We start from the raw sequence: 21,653 nt of genomic DNA, 5'->3' as shown, positions 1-21,653 counted from the left end.
TTTAAGAACAATTAATCACTCACTCAATTGTTTAATTCAATGGCTGCTCATGAATCACTCTTTGAATACTGTTAATCACTTCTGTAGCTAGTTGTTACTGAAGTGAAAATATGTTTACTAACAATAAATTTCCACAATAAAAAACTGCCTGTATATTTTTCTTAGAACTTTCTTCAGGATGGTTGTCTTAGGAGCAAACGAAATACCCCATTGCCCTGGGCTTTGTTTTAATGCAGTAGAATTTCTCTCATAAATGATCGACAATATATTTATTTCCATTCCAGAGAACCTGTACGATGTATTTGTAAATATCAGAGATGATGAAGCTGAACATTGTAAGACAATGAAGGCCTGTCAAACCCATGGGAATCTCCGGTCACCTCATTCATACACAGAGGATGATGATGTCAATGCAGTCTGTGACCCTGAAGCAGATTGTGAAGGAATAGTTGATTGTATAAAGAAATCCGTCTCGTCTAATCCAGCTAAGCTGAAGTAGAAATGCGACGCAATACAAACATGTTGCATTCATTAAGAAAATATACAAGGCAGTGGATAATGGTCAGAATAGTATATAGCTGAAATTTATATGCATAAAGATTACAGAGACAATTAGATTGTTTATGTCCATCCCATCCTAAAATGTATACGTAACTTTTTATTTTTATTACATGAGATAAATGTTGGGATTCAGTTATTTTTCCTTCTTAGTATAATGTTAATAAAGCATGCTGGGATTTTTGGCTGGAACTCACTTGATGAAGTTGAGATTGCACTTCTTCCATAAACTAGAGGTTTTTATGCAGCTTCATATGTTGCTGTAATTTTGCTTAGTTTGGGAAATCATAGTTTGAGGGGCAAGCAGGTTGAGTTACTTCTATTTTCGTTCTCCTCAATAAAAGATAAGGACTAGGTTCAATGAAGGAAACCATATTTTGTGGTTTGGTATGCCATTTATTTTGGTTTTGGCAAGTGTTCTCCAAGTAGTAGGTAAGAGATCAATTCATAGGTGTATGATCAAACACCAAATATTTTTTACCTGCACATGAAACAGAATTAAATCTAAGATCAACATGTATAAGTGTCTCAAACCCCTTCCATTTGGTATGTGATTTTCAACTTTTACTAGATGAGTAAATGTATCAGTTTGTATTTGTATGATGTAACATATTTTGATTGTTTTATTGGTAAAATAGGGAAATAAGCCAATAATTTTCAGAGGTTTTTTCCCAAATGTGTTTAAAGTGCACATTATCCCTTAAAACTTTATATGGGGAATTTAATATAAATCTATTCTTTTTTGAATAAGTTGAAATATATCATAGAACACTCGCTAAAATTCCATTTTTCAAAACATAACTTCTTTGATTTATTTTCTATTCAATTTTTTTAATTCTATTTATTGTTTAATATCGATTTTCATTAGTACTATTTCTTTGATGTGGAAGGTCAAGATCACCGAGTATTGAATATTCTGCAGATCAAACGGTCCACAACGACGAATGCACAGGCCCCATTTCGGGTACTGAATCTTTTATCTAGGGTTTGCACAGACCCCAATTTGGGAGTAATAACTTATCTAGGGTTTCAAATCCAACGATTTCACTCCCAAAACACAACGCCATTTCTCCCTCTTCTTCTAGAATTCTCTGTTGGGCAATCGTAGGTTGAAAGAAAGATTCAATTTTTCGCAGAAAATTCTCATCTTTCAGCTTCTAACCGGTAAGTTCCTTTCACCCTTGATGGGTATATTTATAGGAAATTACTGGTTTTGATTTAAATTAGTATTTCTCTGTATATGTAATCGAGATTCTCTATAATAAGTAATAGAATGGGAAAATCCGGGGGTAGAAGAAAAAAGGGTAGTGCTTCAAATCAAGCTTCTGTTGATAACTCAGCAGCCCCAATTGCTAATGGTGGTGTGGAATTGGATTCCTCAATATTTTTGAAGAGAGCCCATGAGCTCAAAGAAGAGGGGAATAGTAGGTTCCAGAATAAGGACTATGTTGGTGCCCTACAACAGTATGAAAATGCCCTTAAACTAACCCCTAAGACCCACCCTGATAGGGCTGTTTTCCACAGCAACAGAGCTGCGTGTTTGATGCAAATGAAACCTATTGATTATGAGACTGTGATTGCCGAGTGCACCTTGGCGCTTCAGGTCCAGCCCCAATTTGTTAGGGCACTCCTCCGGAGGGCTCGGGCATTTGAGGCTGTAGGGAAGTATGAAACGGCTATGCTTGATGTGCAAGTGTTGCTGGGAGTTGAACCAAATCATGGGGATGCCTTGGAGATTGCTCGGAGATTGAGGACTGCACTGGGAAATTGGCAGGAAGCCCAGAAGGACATCCATAGTCGCCCTTCCCCTGCTGCCCTTGGCGCTTCTGCTGTACGTGGTGCTCCTATTGCTGGTTTAGGGCCGTCTTTACCTGCCCGGCCAGGACCTAAGAAGGGGTCAAGTGCAGCAGTCGGATCGGTTGTGTCACCTAATTACAAGCCAGAGAAGCCCCAAGTGGTTTTATCTGCTGAAAGTGTTCATGAGAACAAGTCTCAATTGCCAAAACTTGCGTTGAAACCCTCAAATGGCTATGCTAATTCTTCTAATCCAAGAAATGGAAACCAGAAGGAACAGCTGTCTCACTCGGCAACTGTTCGTGGACAACATTCGGAGGTTGTAATTCGTTGGAGACCATTGAAGCTTGTTTATGATCATGACATCAGGCTTGCCGAGATGCCAGTGAAATGCAGTTTTAGAGTACTGAGAGAATTAGTCAGTAAAAGGTTTCCATCATCAAAGTCAGTTCTGATCAAGTATAAGGATAATGATGGTGATTTGGTCACCATTACCTCTACTGACGAACTCAGATTAGCAGAGTCTAGTGTGGATAGGCATCTCCTGAAAGAGCCCGAAGCAGATAAAAGTGATTCAGTTGGGATGCTAAGACTAAATATTGTTGAAGTTAGTCCTGAGCAGGAGCCACCTTTATTGGGAGAGGAGGAGGAAAAACCTGTTGTGAGCGAAGGGGTTAAGGGAGATGAAAACATGTCTCATTCAGCCAGTGAATCTGCCTCTGAAGCTCCTGATGCTGAGGTTGATAAGATAGAGAAAGATGCGCCAAAGGAAAAACCAGATGCTACAGAAGATAGCAAGGAAGTGGAGATGGATGATTGGTTGTTTGAATTTGCCCAGCTTTTCCGCTCACATGTTGGTATTGATCCAGATGCTCATATTGACTTGCACGAGCTTGGAATGGAGTATTGTTCAGAGGCACTTGAGGAAACAGTAACTGGTGAGGAGGCTCAGTATCTCTTTGACAAAGCTGCTTCGAAGTTCCAGGAGGTGGCTGCTTTGGCATTCTTCAACTGGGGGAATGTTTATATGTGTGCTGCTAGGAAGCGTATCCCCTTGGATGAATCAGCCGGGGAGGAGGTAGTATCAGAACGGCTTCAAATTGCATATGTCTGGGTCAAGGAAAAATATTCCCTGGCAAGAGAAAAGTATGAGCAAGCACTTGTGATTAAACCAGACTTCTATGAAGGGTTGTTGGCTATGGGACAGCAACAATTTGAAATGGCTAAGCTTCATTGGTCCTTTGCACTTGCTAAGAAGATAGATCTATTAGGCTGGGATTCTACAGAGACAATTCAACTTTTTGACAGTGCAGAGGAAAAGATGAAAGCCGCAACTGATATGTGGGAGAAGCTGGAGGAGCAGAGAGCAAAGGAGCTACAGGACCCGAATACAAGCAAGAAAGAACTATTAAGAAGAAGTAAAAAACACGGACCTTCAACTGAAGGTGAGTCCTCCACTCTTCGTCAGGGTGATATATCTGCAAAAGAAGCTGCAGAGCAAGCAGCCGTCATGAGATCACAGATTCACCTTTTCTGGGGTAATATGCTATTTGAACGATCTCAAGTTGAATGTAAATTAGGAATGGGCGATTGGAAAAAAAATCTGGATGCTGCAACCGAGCGCTTTAAGCTTGCAGGAGCGTCTGAGGCTGATGTTTCAATGGTGCTAAAGAATCATTGCTCCAATGGAGATGAAAAGGAAGGAGAAGTAAAAGGATCGAAAAATCACAACCCGATTACACTGGCAAAATAGATATCAGTGATGCTAATGATTGTGAGATGAATGACATGGCTTTGAAATCTTGACTATATCTTCTCAGTGTTGTCTGCAGTGATGCCTATGGACAAAGAACATCCTTCTCATTTTTAGTTGAAAAGGGAAATCTGGATTCATTTTTACATGGGAATTGAAAATTTTGGGTTTCTAACTAGATAGTTGTTGAATTGTTTTTCCTTTATTTTCTCTTAAGGTGTTGTTAATCTGAGGATCATTTCTGAACATTATTCGTACAATTATGAGTTTCCAATAATATTTTCACACCAAAAATCAGTCATTCTCCTTCCCTTTTTATCTTGGATGTGTTGCTGTGATGACTGCGAACCAATTATGTTCAAAAGATTTGTTTCAATTATGTTCAAAAGATTTGTTTCAATGATGTTCTACTAAGATGCTGCATGTCTGTCCCATTTTACACCATGTTTTACATGATCATACTGGTGCTAGATACTTCTTGTTGGTACTGAAATGCTGAATCTCACAACAGCAGGCATTGTAAAAGTAAAAGCAAAAGTTAAATAAAAAGCAAATGGGTAAAAGCTGAAAGGGAAACAAAAACAGATGAATGAATGTGCCTCTGCACTGCATTCGTGGCCAATGTGTTTCTGATGACCGGTGAGGAAAACTTAGGAAAAGAATAACATTACCAGCATTCTGATATTACAATTCACACAACTTGACAAATTTACTAAATTGGTACATGCAGTCCAGTCACATGTGCTACTCCAACTCAATAGGCGGTTAGTTTACACTAAAAAAACAAGATAAACAAATATCTCCGAACATGTTTGAATCCCTTAACTAACTTTGTGGTCAACGGGTCATGCATTCTCACTAGCAGAATATACCACTTTACCATTAATTTCATACAAAAATTAATGGGTTAATTATACCACAATGTTGACAGTCATCTTGTCATCTACTAAAGAGTCTAAGGATCAGCACTAAGGATATTCCAAAGTTTGTCCTAAATTAATCTTAATAAAACAAAAATAAACAAAATTATGAATGTTTAAATTTTTCCAACCCTAGTTTATAACATTTTAATCTTTCATTAGAATAATGTAATAATAATAATAATGTGAAAACCAGGGTTGGGAAAATGTTATAAACTTGTAATGAATGTTGACGGATAATGCTATTTTACTCTAATTTTCATTGAGAAATAACTTTAAATAAAAACTAGCCAGTATATTAATTGAGAACTAGTCGGTTTTAGCTAGTTTTGACTAGTATAATTGCATAAGTGATATAATTGTTGTATCGTACTGGTATTGAGATCAGTTCTACTTTAACCACACTGTCCACCATCACAACTTCCATGCGCCCCACTCTCCCATCTCACCACTTCTACAAAAAACCATCCATGATCTCATGTTCCATATCCACTCATCAAACATTAAGTTAAACATCATTCTTGTCCATATAAGCTAAGCTTTGCATGTCTGAATGCAGCACATGTTAAATGTGGTGCAAAAATCACATTATGAACTTACTGCTATGTATTTTGTTGTGTAGTTTCATTTAAAAAGACTTGTCTTCAGAATGCTTATTGTTATTCATCATGGAGATTAAGGTTTGCAAGTAAGAAGGAAGAATATAATGAGCTTCAGAATCAGGGATCAGCCAAAGGATATAGTCTCTCCAAGGGAGATTAGAGAGATTGACACAAGAGCACTATTATTAATTTTAAGTAATACAAATAAACAGTGAATGATGTACTTATAAATATCTTACATAGCAGCGCATAAATATTATCTTCAATTTCTTTAAATGAAAAAAAAAAACAGAGAGAATAAGAAGAGGTGAATACTTAATGGGTGGGAAAAAATGTTTAGGATTATGATGAGATTTTTCAAAACATATGATTAAAAATAACAGTCAAAATGGAAACGTGAGATACCGAAGTTGTCTTTTAAGTTGGGCTAATGCGGATAAGCCTATATTGGTATGAAAACAGTCATAAATAAATAAAAGGGCCAACGCTGAAAAAGTCCAAAGTAATTGCCATTGTTTATTGTCAAGCTCCACAATCCTAAGTCAATTACTCGTGAAAGACAAAAAAATGATTTATTTACGGAAAATTCATATTTCTGGTATAGTTTGACTGTCTTATTACTATTCTGGTATAACTTTTTAAAATATTACGGAACTAGTATACTTTTTATTAAAATCGTGTATAGGGTACACGATTCCTGGGAAACAGTTTTTGCCCCACCAAACTCGTGTATGGGGTACACAAGATTAATTTTCTCTCTCCTAATCTCATGCACCCCATGCACGAGACCCCTCCCACTTNTACATGAGATTAATTTTCTCTCTCCTAATCTCGTGCACCCCATGCACGAGACCCGTCCCACTTTTTTATTTCTTTGCCTTGGACCGGTGTTTCCGGTCCAGGGTTTTTAAGAATTTTGTTCTGGTTTTTGAGTTGTATGAGTTATATCAAAATTATAGATTATTATTTGTATCATATTTTTTATTTTGTATGATGTAAACTAATATTATTCATTCAGTTACATGTATCACTTTGAAACCTAAATTGGTGAAGGTTTTTTGGAATTTTAGATGAGTTTTTTGTTGCATGAGTTTTGTATAATTAGGGTTTTTGATTTCTACTATATTTTTATGTTGCTTAAGTGCTGATCCTTAGACTCTTTAGTAGATGACAAGATGGCTGTCAACATTGTGGTATAATTAACCCATTGATTTTTGTAGTTATTCCCACAATGTGTGGGAATATGGTAAGTAGTAATAACGAGAGAGACTGTGTGGGAATAACTACAAAAATTAATGGGTTAATTATACGACAATGTTGACAGTCATCTTGTCATGTACTAAAGAGCCATCTTGTCATCTACTAAAGAGTCTAAGGATCAGCACTAAGGATATTCCAAAGTTTGTCCTAAATTAATCTTAATAAAACAAAAATAAACAAAATTATGAATGTTTAAATTTTTCCAACCCTAGTTTATAACATTTTAATCTTTCATTAGAATAATGTAATAATAATAATAATGTGAAAACCAGGGTTGGGAAAATGTTATAAACTTGTAATGAATGTTGACGGATAATGCTATTTTACTCTAATTTACATTGAGAAATAACTTTAAATAAAAACTAGCCGGTATATTAATTGAGAACCAGTCGGTTTTAGCTGATTTTGACTAGTATAATTGCATAACTGATATAATTGTTTTATCGTACTGGTATTGAGACCGGTTCTACTTGAACCACACTGTCCACTATCACAACTTCCATGCGCCCCATTCTCCCATCTCACCACTTCTACAAAAAACCATCCATGATCTCATGTTCCATATCCACTCATCAAACATTAAGTTAAACATCATTCTTGTCCATATAAGCTAAGCTTTGCATGTCTGAATGCAGCACATGTTAAATGTGGTGCAAAAATCACATTATGAACTTACTGCTATGTATTTTGTTGTGTAGTTTCATTTAAAAAGACTTGTCTTCAGAATGCTTATTGTTATTCATCATGGAGATTAAGGTTTGCAAGTAAGAAGGAAGAATATAATGAGCTTCAGAATCAAGGATCAGCCAAAGGATATAGTCTCTCCAAGGGAGATTAGAGAGATTGACACAAGAGCACTATTATTAATTTTAAGTAATACAAATAAACAGTGAATGATGTACTTATAAATATCTTACATAGCAGCGCATAAATATTATCTTCAATTTCTTTAAATGAAAAAAAAAAACAGAGAGAATAAGAAGAGGTGAATACTTAATGGGTGGGAAAAAATGTTTAGGATTATGATGAGATTTTTCAAAACATATGATTAAAAATAACAGTCAAAATGGAAACGTGAGATCCCGAAGTTGTCTTTTAAGTTGGGCTAATGCGGATAAGCCTATACTGGTTATGAAAACAGTCATAAATAAATAAAAGGGCCAACGCTGAAAAAGTCCAAAGTAATTGCCCTTGTTTATTGTCAAGCTCCACAATCCTAAGTCAATTACTCGTGAAAGACAAAAAACGTTTATTCATGATTTATTTACGGAAAATTCACATTTCTGGTATAGTTTGACTATCTTATTACTATTCTGGTATAACTTTTTAAAATATTACGGAACTAGTATACTTTTTATTAAAATCGTGTACATGGTACACGATTCCTGGGAAACAGTTTTTGCCCTAACAAACTCGTGTATGGGGTACACGAGATTAATTTTCTCTCTCCTAATCTCGTGCACCCCATGCACGAGACCCGTCCCACTTTTTTTTTCTTTGCCTTGGACCGGTGTTTCCTTTCCAGGGTTTTTAAGAATTTTGTTCTGGTTTTTGAGTTGTATGAGTTATATCAAAATTATAGATTATTATTTGTATCATATATTTTATTTTGTTTGATGTAAACTAAGATTATTCATTCAGTTACATGTATCACTTTGAAACCTAAATTGGTGAAGGTTTTTTGGAATTTTAGATGAGTTTTTTGTTGCGTGAGTTTTGTATAATTAGGGTTTTTGATTTATACAATATTTTTATGTTGCTTAAGTGTTGATCCTTAGACTCTTTAGTAGATGACAAGATGGTTGTCAACATTGTGGTATAATTAACCCATTGATTTTTGTAGTTATTCCCACAATGTGTGAGAATATGGTAAGTAGTAATAACGAGAGAGACTGTTTGGGAATAACTACAAAAATTAATGGGTTAATTATACGACAATGTTGACAGTCATCTTGTCATGTACTAAAGAGTCTAAGGATCAGCAACTAAGGATATTCCAAAGTTTGTCCTAAATTAATCTTAATAAAACAAAAATAAACAAAATTATGAATGTTTAAATTTTTCCAACCCTAGTTTATAACATTTTAATCTTTCATTAGAATAATGTAATAATAATAATAATGTGAAAACCAGGGTTGGGAAAATGTTATAAACTTGTAATGAATGTTGACGGATAATGCTATTTTACTCTAATTTTCATTGAGAAATAACTTTAAATAAAAACTAGTTGGTATATTAATTGAGAACCAGTCGGTTTTAGCTGGTTTTGACTAGTATAATTGCATAACTGATATAATTGTTTTATCGTACTGGTATTGAGACCGGTTCTACTTGAACCACACTGTCCACTATCACAACTTCCATGCGCCCCACTCTCCCATCTCACCACTTCTACAAAAAAACCATCCATGATCTCATGTTCCATATCCACTCATCAAACATTAAGTTAAATATCATTCTTGTCCATATAAGCTAAGCTTTGCATGTCTGAATGCAGCACATGTTAAATGTGGTGCAAAAATCACATTATGAACTTACTGCTATGTATTTTGTTGTGTAGTTTCATTTAAAAAGACTTGTCTTCAGAATGCTTATTGTTATTCATCATGGAGATTAAGGTTTGCAAGTAAGAAGGAAGAATATAATGAGCTTCAGAATCAGGGATCAGCCAAAGGATATAGTCTCTCCAAGGGAGATTAGAGAGATTGACACAAGAGCACTATTATTAATTTTAAGTAATACAAATAAACAGTGAATGATGTACTTATAAATATCTTACATAGCAGCGCATAAATATTATCTTCAATTTCTTTAAATGAAAAAAAAAAACTGACCTTGACTTTTCGGCATGTTGTTTGTTGGTGATGTCCAAATATTCAAGCTTCCATTTAACTTCTTGTCTTAATCAAAACTAAGTAGGTAGTCATTAATGGCATCCTTTGACTATTTGCCATTTCACAATAGGCTCTACAAATCCTTTCGGTGGTGAAGGATCATGGTTATGAAAACAGTCATAAATAAATAAAAGGGCCAACGCTGAAAAAGTCCAAAGTAATTGCCCTTGTTTATTGTCAAGCTCCACAATCCTAAGTCAATTACTCGTGAAAGACAAAAAACGTTTATTCATGATTTATTTATGGAAAATTCACATTTCTGGTATAGTTTGACTATCTTATTACTATTCTGAGTTAACTTTTTAAAATATTACGAAACTAGTATACTTTTTATTAAAATCGTGTATAGGGTACACGATTCCTGGGAAACAGTTTTTGCCCCACCAAACTCGTGTATGGGGTACACAAGATTAATTTTCTCTCTCCTAATCTCATGCACCCCATGCACGAGACCCGTCCCACTTTTTTTTTTCTTTTTTTTCTTTGCCTTGGACCGGTGTTTCCGGTCCAGGGTTTTTAAGAATTTTGTTCTGGTTTTTGATTGAATAGTAAGGAATTATCTACATTTCTCTAGATGGCAGTGTCTTCTTTGATGATAGTGAGATAATGTTGTGACTATATTATATTGCACATGGTTCTTGAAAAGTGAAAAAGAATAGCAAAGATAGTTAGGCCACTATAGACGAGAAGAGATATGTATCATGCATGTAAGTTTGCCATCATAGAATGATTATGGCAGAGTGAAAGTACTATGATTCCATTTCTCTATTGTTAAAGGTGAGTATGATGTTTAAACTAGTTTGCAATCAGTATGAGAACCTCTGTCTAGTCATTTAGATATGTGAACTTCAAGAATATGCATGAATAGCATGCTTCCAGATTTTTTTGTATGTATGCATATTTGATTTCTCCTAAAAAGAAAAGATTATATTTGATTGTATAAAAAAGATTGAAGAGAAATGAATTAAACATAAAACAACTAATCTTAATTATAACAATAACTTCAAAATAAAATTAAGAGTTGATAAAAATATTAGGTTGAGAATAATTCATCAAAAGTGTCACAATAAAATTTATTTCTTAACATGTTGTAATCAATAACTATAAAGAGAAAAATGGATAAAGGGGTGGGGGTTGTGCAAGGGGCTCTCCATCCAAACCAAATATGGGAAATCGCACCCACCCAATCACTTGAATGTCATGATCACATTGAATACCCTTTTTCCTCTGCTTCAACAACAAAATATATCAACATCAAAATTATTTTACTATTTTAATCCAGGAACTCAATAGATTTTTTTTTGAAAATCTTCCTAGGACATTTAAGACATTATAGTTAGAAAATTGATTGGAAAACTATGTTATATAGTGAATAAAGGTTGAAATATAGCCATAATATGTTTTCTAGGTTTCCAGATTTGTTTGTAGATTACATTATATGAAAGATATAAAACTAAATTATAAAATAAAAAGTAACACGAAGAAGACAAAATATCTGGAGTGATAACAAATACGTGAAATTCATATAACAGAAAAGACAAAATGTAGTCATATTCTCATAAGAAAATGATATAGAGCATTGAAATTCAGAAAATATCTAGAATCTGGAGTATGGAACGATTACAAAGTGGGCAAGACCCTCGATTGAGCCACAATTCCCTGGAGCACACTCTACAAAAAGTGTGCCCACATGGAATGAAAGCTGCACCTTTATTCCTTCCCATGCACACGCAGCACACTGAATCATTCCCCACCGAAGTTACTCTTCTTTCTTTCTCCTGCGTCTCCTCTAACAACCTCATCAGCGACACCCTCCACGGCGTCCCCGGCTCCCTCTCTCCTTCATGCGGCCCCCGTAGCTGCCTCTCCGCCGCCAACGCCGCCGCAAGATTCATCCCCGAAGAAGAAGACGCAACCGGATCCACACATTCGGGTCGACCCAATTCTGGATCTTGACCCACTAACCCATGCTGTTGTTGTTGTTGTTGTTCTTCACCGTTAGTTGCTGTTAGGTTTGTTGAACGGAAAACCCACGTGGCACCACAACAACCCATGCCGATGAATCCTAACCGTTCCTTCAAACTACGTCTCCTACGAGTCCCTCCATCAACGCCGTCCATTTGATCTGTTAACAAACTAAGAATCGTGGTTGGTTCCGCCCTCTGCCTCGTTCCGAGTTGACTCATAATATTGAAGAAACGAGTTATGGAGAAGAAAAGAAAAAGGAAGAAAAGGTGGTGGAAATAAAAGAGGGTGATGAGGTAGGGACAGAGATCTGGTGAGATGGGTGAAGAGTTGAACGAACAAATAAAATTGGTGAGACAAAGAGGAAAGAAAAGAGAAAAGGACTTGGAATGGTTGCAAAAAATGGAAAAAGGGAAGGGTTTGAATTTATAATACTGGGTTCGTTGTGTGAATGGAAATGAAAGGAAAGAAAAGACAAAATAGAAAAGAGGAAGAGAAGAAATGAGGGTTTGTTTATGGTCTCGGAGTTTGTGTAACAGATCAATTGAGTTACACTTCACAAGGAGCACCGTTTCCTCATAAATTTCTCACTTTGGTAAGAGGTGAACAAATATGATATATTATTATTCATGAGGGGAGGGAGGGGAGAGTTATTAATAATTTTAAAAAAACTAAATTCATATGTATGTGTTAGCCAATAATTTCAATTAGTGAATAAATTTAAATTATTAAGTTTCTCTAATTAAAATTATTTTTGGAGTAAGTAAACTAGTATCTATTTCTAATAAATAGTTTATAAGTGATAGTTGTGAATTTGTTATGGGGTAGGAGAAAAATTTGTAAACTAATTTGAGAAAGAAATACATGCATTTATAATATATGAGTTTAATGTCATACCAGTATATTATTTATTATTTATATTAATTATTATTACTCATTTAAAAAAGGTAAGTAATATAAATAAATAGAAAAACATATCTTTTATGTAATAATGTATTAACTTCATGTGTAAAGATATACAAATGATAAGAAAATATTTAACAATTATATTTTCTTCCCCCAATTACAATTGAAGTAACACATATTATGGGTTAGAAAATGTTCTTTTAATAAACCGTGAATGATATATGACTGCAGCAATTTTTATACTAATGATTCATAAATATTACAAATAGATGTAATTGGAATGGTCTCATACAAAATTAGTTTAGTGTAATATTTAAGCATTATCCATCATTTATTGAAATTGTTTTTAACCATCAATAATAATTAAATATTAGTTGATAAATATTTTTTCCTTTACGTTTTGTACATTGCTAAATTTTCTGTTCAATCTTATTTATTCATTAAAAAAAGAAAATTAAGTATTGAAGATCATCTAAAATATTGTCTTCACAAAATTCATGCAGAGAAATTGGCTATTTGAATAGTAACAATATCAATTAGTCTTACAAAACACCGACTATGTTTTAATCGCTAAGTATTAAAATATATGAAGAAAAAAAAGTAAATTTTATGTGTACTTCATACTCAAAAAATAATTTGGGGCCCCCTCTTAACCATTGTCTCATAATATTATCTAAATATTATATTAACTTTTAAATAACACATGAGAAAAAACTCCAACATTTAATTTTATTTTTTCTTCATATAAGGCTATAAGCATATATGACGTATATTTGAGTTAGAATTTTATTTTTAGTTTTTATTGGCGCACCTGCCACTGTTCTGTTGGCCAGATCAGATAAGTCAAAACCGTTGTTGCACGCACGACAATCAAGGTTAGGCCAAATGGCACATGAACTCTTCATTACTTGCATTCTAAATTCTATTCAACAATGGAACTTATATTTCTGTTTCCACTTCAACTCTCATTTTAATATAATCTAGAATCTACCTATATTATGATAATAATTGAAAGTATTGATTAGTAATATAAAATAGTTATCACCATTCTTAAATTAACATAGCATTAATGACTGATTTAACAACTTTGCTAGAACTTAATTGATAGGAGATATAATAAGTAGAAATGAATGTCTAGAAGGTAGTAAAATATTACATCATTTAATAAAAATCAATGCAGAGAACAAAAATACTCAGTGTTATAAAATATAAATTATCTCATACAACTACTAAAATCATGACATTCATCACACTTTTTTAATTTTTAAAATTATTTTTATAAAAAATAGTTTAATATGATATATATGTCACAATTTTATTGTCTGCATGGAATAAATTATTTTTTAGTGTCTCATGAATATATTAGTCACATTTCTTAATTTCTATGTTACACAGCTTTAACAGAAAGTTAAATAAGAACATGAATGGTATATTTTGACCAAAAAATAATAACTCATATTCATTATTATCACACTCTACCTAATTTAATAAGGACAAATAGGAAAAAGCATTTAATGCTTATTGATTTCTTAAAGTGACAATAATATTTAAAAAAAGTAAAAAAGAAATATATTCAAGTGACAATTAAGATAGGAGAGGGAGAGAGTTTGAAATTAGATACAAATATATGTATTGCACAGGCACCTTAAGAACTAACTTATTATCTCTAATTATAAGTCATATATTAATGATTCACATATATTAAGATAAGTGAGTAAAAGTAATTACTATTATAAAAAATATATATGTGAATATTCTAAAATTACTCCTAAAGTAAAAGGTTTATAGAAATATGATGTGAGTGATAAATATAGAGTATGACTATTATGATTATATTTGATATAAGATATTTAATACTACTTCTATATTATAGAATGATTTATATTTAGGGACACAAGAACTTTGTAATATGTGACTTATAAATAAGGGGAGATAAACTAGTTTAGTGATTTGATAATTGAGTCATATTATTTGTATGCAATTGACAAAATGTGTGATATCATATATATTTATTATATTTCTTATATATATATATATCAAGATAAATGTACGAGTATGTGGATTTTTTAAATTCATGGTTCCATTCTTTATTATATTCTTATATTATGATTGTTATATTTATACACTTTTACTATAAAGAATTATATAATAGTTAATATATCATATACTATTAATTTATATTATTTTTGAAGATTTGTATAATAAAAATGTATAAAACTCTTATATATTTTATTGTTTTTCACAATTATCCTTGGAAGCAATTATATCCGAATCGGAACATATTAGTTTTATAGTGATACTCTATCTAAACTTTCAATCAATAAAAGGAATTATGAATCTTGCTATTTTGTGACACAAATTTCACATATTGAAGCATTCAGGAGAATTGAGGGATTACTTGAGAATTACAATTATCACATGGCATATCTCCACATCAATAATTTGATGAGGAACTCTAAAAGCAAGATAAATAACTTTTTTTCTGATTCAAGATGAATCCTCCGAGTGTTATATCCTTTGACATAACAAGGATTGATAAATATCACAAAAATCAAAGATATTCTATCACTTATGGATGAGAACAAATTCATTTATTTTAAAATGTATGACTCTCCCAATCATGTATAGTTTGACAATGAACATATTTTAATATTTCATCTTATAAATTACCAGATAATCTAATAAAACTCTCCTTACTCGAATGTATGTTTATGTTTTATATTTATATATGTTACATATATGTTATGTATAGTTCCCGTATTTTAATTGTCACCTAATAATCACGTACTAGACGTGAGGCATTTATTCCTAGACGTGAGGCATTTATAATTTGATTTCAATAATATTAATGTTTTATTGATTGTCAATTGCGGAATGATAACGCCATCTTAGGGTTGTGTCCTATTTGGATCAATGATTATATCCATTAAAATTGAAACATATCAAGGTGAATGTTCACAAGAGTTAGTTATTAGTAATTACTAGCACTTCTAAATTTAATTGGTCAAGAAAGCCAAGATACATACATCACATCGCATAGATAATTATGATCTTAACTTCACTGCTACGGTGATGAGATCCACAAGTGTAATTAAAGGTGAGAAAATATAAAAAAACACCAAACGTAGTCCACAAGATAACACTTTCAAAAGTCAACATGCATTCCACAAAGATTTACACCATAGTCTAATATTTATGTACTATTAATATAATTATTAACTGCAAAGAGTATATCATCCAAAGACTTTTGATGAAAAAATTAGTACATAAAAATGGATAAAGATCAACTGTTTTTATTAAAGTTTCATTTTTTGTTCCAAACCAATTAAAATGTTACCTTTTATTTTTTAAAACAAAAGAAGTAATATTTGGAAGCATATACATTTATGTTTGCTAGTAATATCATTTAATAATAAACCTTAATTAGAATTAAATTTTTAATGTGTTGCTAATTATTTATTAATTGTCTACATCTTTATACAAGTTTTTTCTTTTCTGTTATTCATGTGATGATATATGATTCATATCATTAATTTGCGATAGTAAATGAAACAAGATTGAGGACATATAATCATTTATGCATAAAAATTACTCGTTGAAAAAAAGAGAGTAAAAGCCGCAGATCCAGGATATTCTAGCTTTGAAAGACTTTAATAATCCGGGTGCCATTTTCAACCCTATTTCTCCGCTTTTTGACTTTCTTTCACTCTCATAATAACTATAACACTCTTTTGTCTCTACTCTCCCAATGGCACCTTCCTTCGTACAAAACGGTGAGATCTCCGCCCCTCGCACCGCCCCTATTTCAACCACCGGCCGATCCGCCTCCGTCTACAGCGATGTCCAGAACAGCCGCGTCGACCACACGCTCCCTCTCCCATCCGTTCTCAAAAAACCTTTCACCATTGTCGACGGTCCCAAAAGCTCCGCTTCCGGCAATCCAGGTTAATCAATTATCAATCTATTCTCATTCTCTTTCACTCATGATTTATTCCAATCGATCCTTATTCACTCGACCTGTTAGTTTTATTTCACATTGTAGTGCTTCTCATTATAATGTAGTTTTATTTGGATTTGTGTTTTTTTGTTTTTGATATCTGGTTATGGTTTTGTTTGTGTAGATGAGATTGCGAAGTTGTTTCCGCATTTGTTCGGGCAACCTTCTGCAGCATTGGTTCCTAGCGATGATTCCAATGCGGCGCTGCCAGATCAGAAGTTGAAGATCGGTGTGGTTCTATCTGGTGGCCAAGCTCCTGGTGGTCACAATGTTATTTCTGGAATCTTCGGTATACTTCGTTTCGATCAATCGATTATCTAAATACAAATTATTTTGTACGTATTTTGTTTCAAGAGTTGTACTCACATCCACTGATTTGTTTGTTATCATTACATTTATTGGTCGACTTTGTGTTTTTATTATGCTTCCGCTCTTTACAATATTAATCTCTGTTGAGGGTATTGTGTGTGGTTAAATAAAACTTCGGATGAGATTAGTGTAATTTCTCTGTTATCTTAGGACTCTGGATACGTGTGCTTAAGTTATTAAGTTTAATCTGTGATTTTTTTTCCTCTTTATTTTTTGTTCGATTACCTGCAAGACCGCGCGAAAGGAAGCACACTGTATGGTTTCAGGGGTGGTCCTGCTGGCATCATGAAGAACAAATATGTTGAGCTCACCTCGGACTATATTTATCCCTACAGAAATCAGGTCCATTTTCTTAGTTACAACTTACATAAATGGCATCGTTTCACTGGTTCTTTAAATCCGTGTTTTTTATTATTTACTTTTTACATATTCCCTTGCTACATTGTGTGTTAACTGGTAAAACTCTACAAAAGCCAACCTGCTTTCTTTCAAGAAGGTTATCTAAAATAGAACTCTACGTGCCATAGTGACATTCTTTGTATATCATGACATGTGATGCTATAAATGAGATTCATTGCATTTGAGATTTGACATGCTGGTTCATAAATGTAAATGTTTTAGGTTGTCCTGTGTTGTTACTCTCTGTTTTAGATCAAGGCTCACAAGATTTTGATATTTAATAAGGACCTTTTATGTTGGCAGGGTGGGTTTGACATGATTTGCAGTGGGAGGGACAAGATTGAAACTCCAGAGCAGGTGAGGGAAGTCATGCTACATATTTGCCAAATGATTAGTTCATTATGAGATCTTATATATATTCTTTAAGTCAGAAGACTAATTTAGTTTATTTACATGTATAGTTTAAACAAGCACAGGAAACAGCACAGAAGCTAGACTTGGACGGGCTTGTTGTTATAGGTGGAGATGACTCAAACACGAATGCATGCCTCCTTGCTGAGAACTTCAGGTTTGCCTTGATAGAATTTTACTTCTTAGTATAGTCTATGTTCTAGGAAGCTTGATCAATGAAATTGTGCTTTCATTTTGGTTCATGGTTTATCTTCAAGGTCCTTTTACCACTCCATCTACTTATATAATCACTTGTATTCCATTCATTCCCACCCAGTGGGACTAAGACTGTCCCCGTTTTTTTAATATGGATTTGTGCAGGAGCAACAATTTGAAAACTCGTGTGATTGGATGCCCTAAAACCATTGATGGTGATTTGAAATCTAAAGAAGTTCCCACAAGTTTTGGGTTTGACACTGCATGCAAGGTGAATGAAGATACACAATCAGTCTTCCCTGTGCATTTGTTTATTTTGTATTGGCCTACTCCTTCACCTTACAAACATTTAAGTTTTCAAATATGGAACATTATCTACTGATCTCCAGTAGTTTGTTAGGAAAAATGTTTAGGAACCAGTTTTTTATTTGTATGTGTGGGAATGGGAGTATCCAAATATGTTATGACGCTTTTGAGAGCACCAGATGTATCGCAGTTTCTCCAGAAAAATAGGCAACATATTTCACAGAATACTTCTTTCTACAACCATCATCTCTTCCTTGAATTTTGCATAATATGTGATGTTCCATAATCCTTTACTGCGTTTTCTATTTCATTTCTTGTCATGCTGTGACATCTAATCTCGTGCTTGGGTTGTTAGTGATTGACTAGCATCATGGTATTTATAAATTCTCTTTCCTACAAATATTTCTAAATATTGTTTTGTACTTCATGTTTTCCAGCCTTGCTCTTCACTGGTGCTAATAGCTAAATGTTGTTATATAGCAAATACCCATTTGGACATGGTATACAACCTAACTATGTTTTACATTTTAATGTTAATTTAATGCAGATATATGCAGAAATGATTGGAAATGTTATGGTAGATGCTCGATCAACTGGAAAATATTACCATTGTAAGTTTATGAAAATTAGAAACTCTTCATTGTACTATTGAGTTTAATCACCAGTAAGACATACAATTATTTCTCTGCAGTTGTGCGGCTTATGGGGCGTGCAGCTTCACACATTACCTTGGAATGTGCTTTACAAACTCACCCAAACATTACTATCATTGGAGAAGAGGTTTGTCATAAATTTGGTCATTTTATCCAGTATTTTTACATTTTAGAACTTACTGAAATCAATATAAAATGATTCCATGTCAATCTTGTGATAAAAGTTGGCCAGTTGTTGAGTGGCCTGTTTATCAAATATTTGATTCGTCCTATAAATATGTTTTTCAGGTTGCTGCCAAGAAGCTCACGCTGAAAAATGTCACAGACTATATTGTAGATGTTATTTGTAAAAGAGCTGAAGATAAGTTTAATTATGGAGTCATTCTTATCCCTGAAGGTCTTATTGATTTCATTCCTGAGGTATCTATCACTCTGCATAAAGAATTTATTCATCAGTGTTTCTTTCTTTATGAACTTGTGATTATACATTGGTTCTGTTCATGTACAATCTGTATGAAGGCACATTCTGAGGATACTCATTTCTATGTGCTATTATTCCATATGCAGGTCCAGCATCTTATTGCAGAACTCAATGAAATTCTGGCCAATGATGTCGTGGATGAGGGTGGGTTATGGAAGAAGAAACTCACTGATCAGTCGTTGAAGCTTTTTGATTTTTTACCTGAAGCAATTCAAGAACAACTAATGCTTGAAAGAGATCCACATGGAAATGTTCAGGTACCTAATGGTGCTACCATGCTATGCTTTTTTAGTCTTTGGCCCCAGTATGCAATTGGACTAGGTGTTGATGTTAACATTTGGTTACTTTGGTATATTCCCATTTAGGTTGCCAAGATAGAAACAGAGAAAATGCTTATTCAAATGGCTGAAACTGAGTTGGAGAAGAGAAAGCAAGAAGGCAAATATAACGGTGAATTTAAAGGGCAGTCTCACTTTTTCGGGTATTTTATCTATTTTTTGGTATCATTATTTGAAGTTATAAATTTTGATTTCTATTCCATGAAAAGAGATTCTTGGGACATGCTATGTTATCCACCTTTGAACTTGGGTTCAAGTAACTTTTGATCATAAACTTGTTATGTGTGATCTTTGCCAGTTTGACTTTGCTAGAGTTTGTGGTCACCCTCAGTTGTTTAAAATATGCAGTTACGAAGGGAGGTGTGGTTTGCCAACTAATTTTGATGCTACTTACTGCTATGCTTTGGGTTATGGTGCTGGAGCCCTCCTACATAGTGGGAAGACAGGATTAATATCATCGGTTTGTGCTTTTTCTCCCCCTCTTTATCTTTTCGTTATCAACTGAAATGTTTATTCTTGATTATTTTTATAATTAAACATGCTCCGATCTTTTTTTAATTGTGCCATCAACTCAATTATTGAATAATATGATATTTTGACCAGGTTGCGAACTTGAGTGCACCTGTAGAAGAATGGGTTGTTGGTGGAACTGCACTCACCTCACTGATGGACGTGGAGAGGAGACATGGTACACATTTTGATCTATGGGAGCTTTCCTTTACTTCAATTGGATTTTTACTGAATTAACATTCATGCAATAACTTTTTGTTCCAATGTTGGAGCAAAACTGAGATCGTGGTTTTACCCTATTGTGTTACTAATGCTAATGACTACCAAATTAGAAATGTTTTTATGTATTTTTGTACTGTCACTATTCACATTTTTTTCTTTTTTTTGACTACCTGTGGTTACACTAAAATTATGTGAAGTTTGTATATGTTGTATTTATATGAATGCTTTCTCTGTTAATCTGCTTATGCGCTGTTTATGATATGTAATTTACATTGCAGGTAAATTCAAGCCTGTGATCAAGAAGGCAATGGTGGAGCTTGAAGGTACATTCACAATAACCCTAATTAGCCGGACATAAGACTCCACAAAATAGTAAAGTGAAATATATTTTTCACCTTTGTAAAACTATAAAAAATGAAATGAAAGGAGGAAAATGTGATACAAAAGGTTAAGTTCTGTTATTCCTTTTCACTAATCGTTATAACATACTTGGTCACCCTGACTTCAGTGGCTGGATCCTTATTGTCAAATATAGGTGTTGCAAATTTGCAATATTAATTCCTATAACATCAGCTCCAATAATTTTGGATACTGAATGACTATATTTCATGTTGTATCATTCAGGGGCACCCTTCAAAAAGTTTGCTTCCTTGCGTGATGAATGGGCCCTAAAGAATTCCTACATCAGTCCAGGTACATATTAACTATTAATTGACCTATTGTTTCAACTGTCACCATGAAGAAAAATCCTGTTTCTTTGCTTGGTTTATATTGCCATTTGAGTTGACCTAAAAAGCGCTATAGAGGTTTAATTCCTTTTTTGCTTACTGTAAAAAATGCTATGAGTTCTGGCGAAAGTTTGATCTTAATGATAACGATCTTTTGTAGGCCCAATTCAATTCACTGGCCCAGGATCTGATGCAATTAGTCACACTTTACTGTTGGAGCTTGGAGCACAAGCTTAAGTATACAATGAGGTCCCTTTTTTTGACAGCAGCTATTCATATTTTATAGGATCCTGCAAATTATTTGATCTGAGACTAGCTTGGGTTTTTGTGTTTAATTTTGAACTTTACCACAGAATGATTTGCGAAGTGGTTGATATGCATTTTGCATTCGG

At 33.6% G+C, this 21,653-nt stretch overlaps 4 protein-coding genes across 4 annotated transcripts in view; 3 read left to right on the top strand and 1 right to left on the bottom strand.

Moving 5' to 3' along the window:
- Window positions 1–750, top strand: part of LOC109345355 (ubiquinol oxidase 4, chloroplastic/chromoplastic) — a 4,903-nt gene extending 4,153 nt beyond the window's left edge. The window contains exon 9 of the mRNA XM_019584306.1: window positions 285–750. Within this exon, the coding sequence (XP_019439851.1) occupies window positions 285–499 (215 nt within the window). The 3' untranslated portion in view covers window positions 500–750. The remainder of the gene's footprint in view (window positions 1–284) is intronic.
- Window positions 1,513–4,390, top strand: LOC109345353 (HSP-interacting protein-like). Its single transcript, XM_019584305.1, has one exon. It carries the CDS (start codon window positions 1,832–1,834, stop codon window positions 4,103–4,105), a length of 2,274 nt encoding a protein of 757 aa, XP_019439850.1. The 5' UTR covers window positions 1,513–1,831; the 3' UTR covers window positions 4,106–4,390.
- LOC109345352 (baculoviral IAP repeat-containing protein 7-like) lies at window positions 11,302–12,122 on the bottom strand. Its single transcript, XM_019584304.1, has 2 exons — window positions 12,054–12,122; window positions 11,302–12,016 (listed from the first exon to the last, which is right to left on the bottom strand). The coding sequence occupies exon 2, from the start codon at window positions 11,965–11,967 to the stop codon at window positions 11,368–11,370; it is 600 nt and encodes a 199-aa protein (XP_019439849.1). The 5' UTR covers window positions 11,968–12,016; window positions 12,054–12,122; the 3' UTR covers window positions 11,302–11,367.
- On the top strand, window positions 16,336–21,651 carry LOC109345351 (pyrophosphate--fructose 6-phosphate 1-phosphotransferase subunit beta-like). Its single transcript, XM_019584303.1, has 16 exons — window positions 16,336–16,596; window positions 16,774–16,938; window positions 17,251–17,360; window positions 17,721–17,774; window positions 17,879–17,985; window positions 18,189–18,294; window positions 18,877–18,940; window positions 19,021–19,109; window positions 19,271–19,402; window positions 19,550–19,720; window positions 19,829–19,944; window positions 20,150–20,261; window positions 20,405–20,489; window positions 20,812–20,856; window positions 21,158–21,226; window positions 21,422–21,651. The coding sequence occupies exons 1-16, from the start codon at window positions 16,401–16,403 to the stop codon at window positions 21,496–21,498; spliced, it is 1,698 nt and encodes a 565-aa protein (XP_019439848.1). The 5' UTR covers window positions 16,336–16,400; the 3' UTR covers window positions 21,499–21,651.

This window comes from Lupinus angustifolius, chromosome LG04 (genome assembly GCF_001865875.1).
Source record: "Lupinus angustifolius cultivar Tanjil chromosome LG04, LupAngTanjil_v1.0, whole genome shotgun sequence".
Lineage (NCBI taxonomy): Eukaryota > Viridiplantae > Streptophyta > Magnoliopsida > Fabales > Fabaceae > Lupinus > Lupinus angustifolius.
The sequence above is the reverse complement of the archived record's forward strand: the minus strand, read 5'-3'. Positions and strand labels throughout refer to the sequence as shown.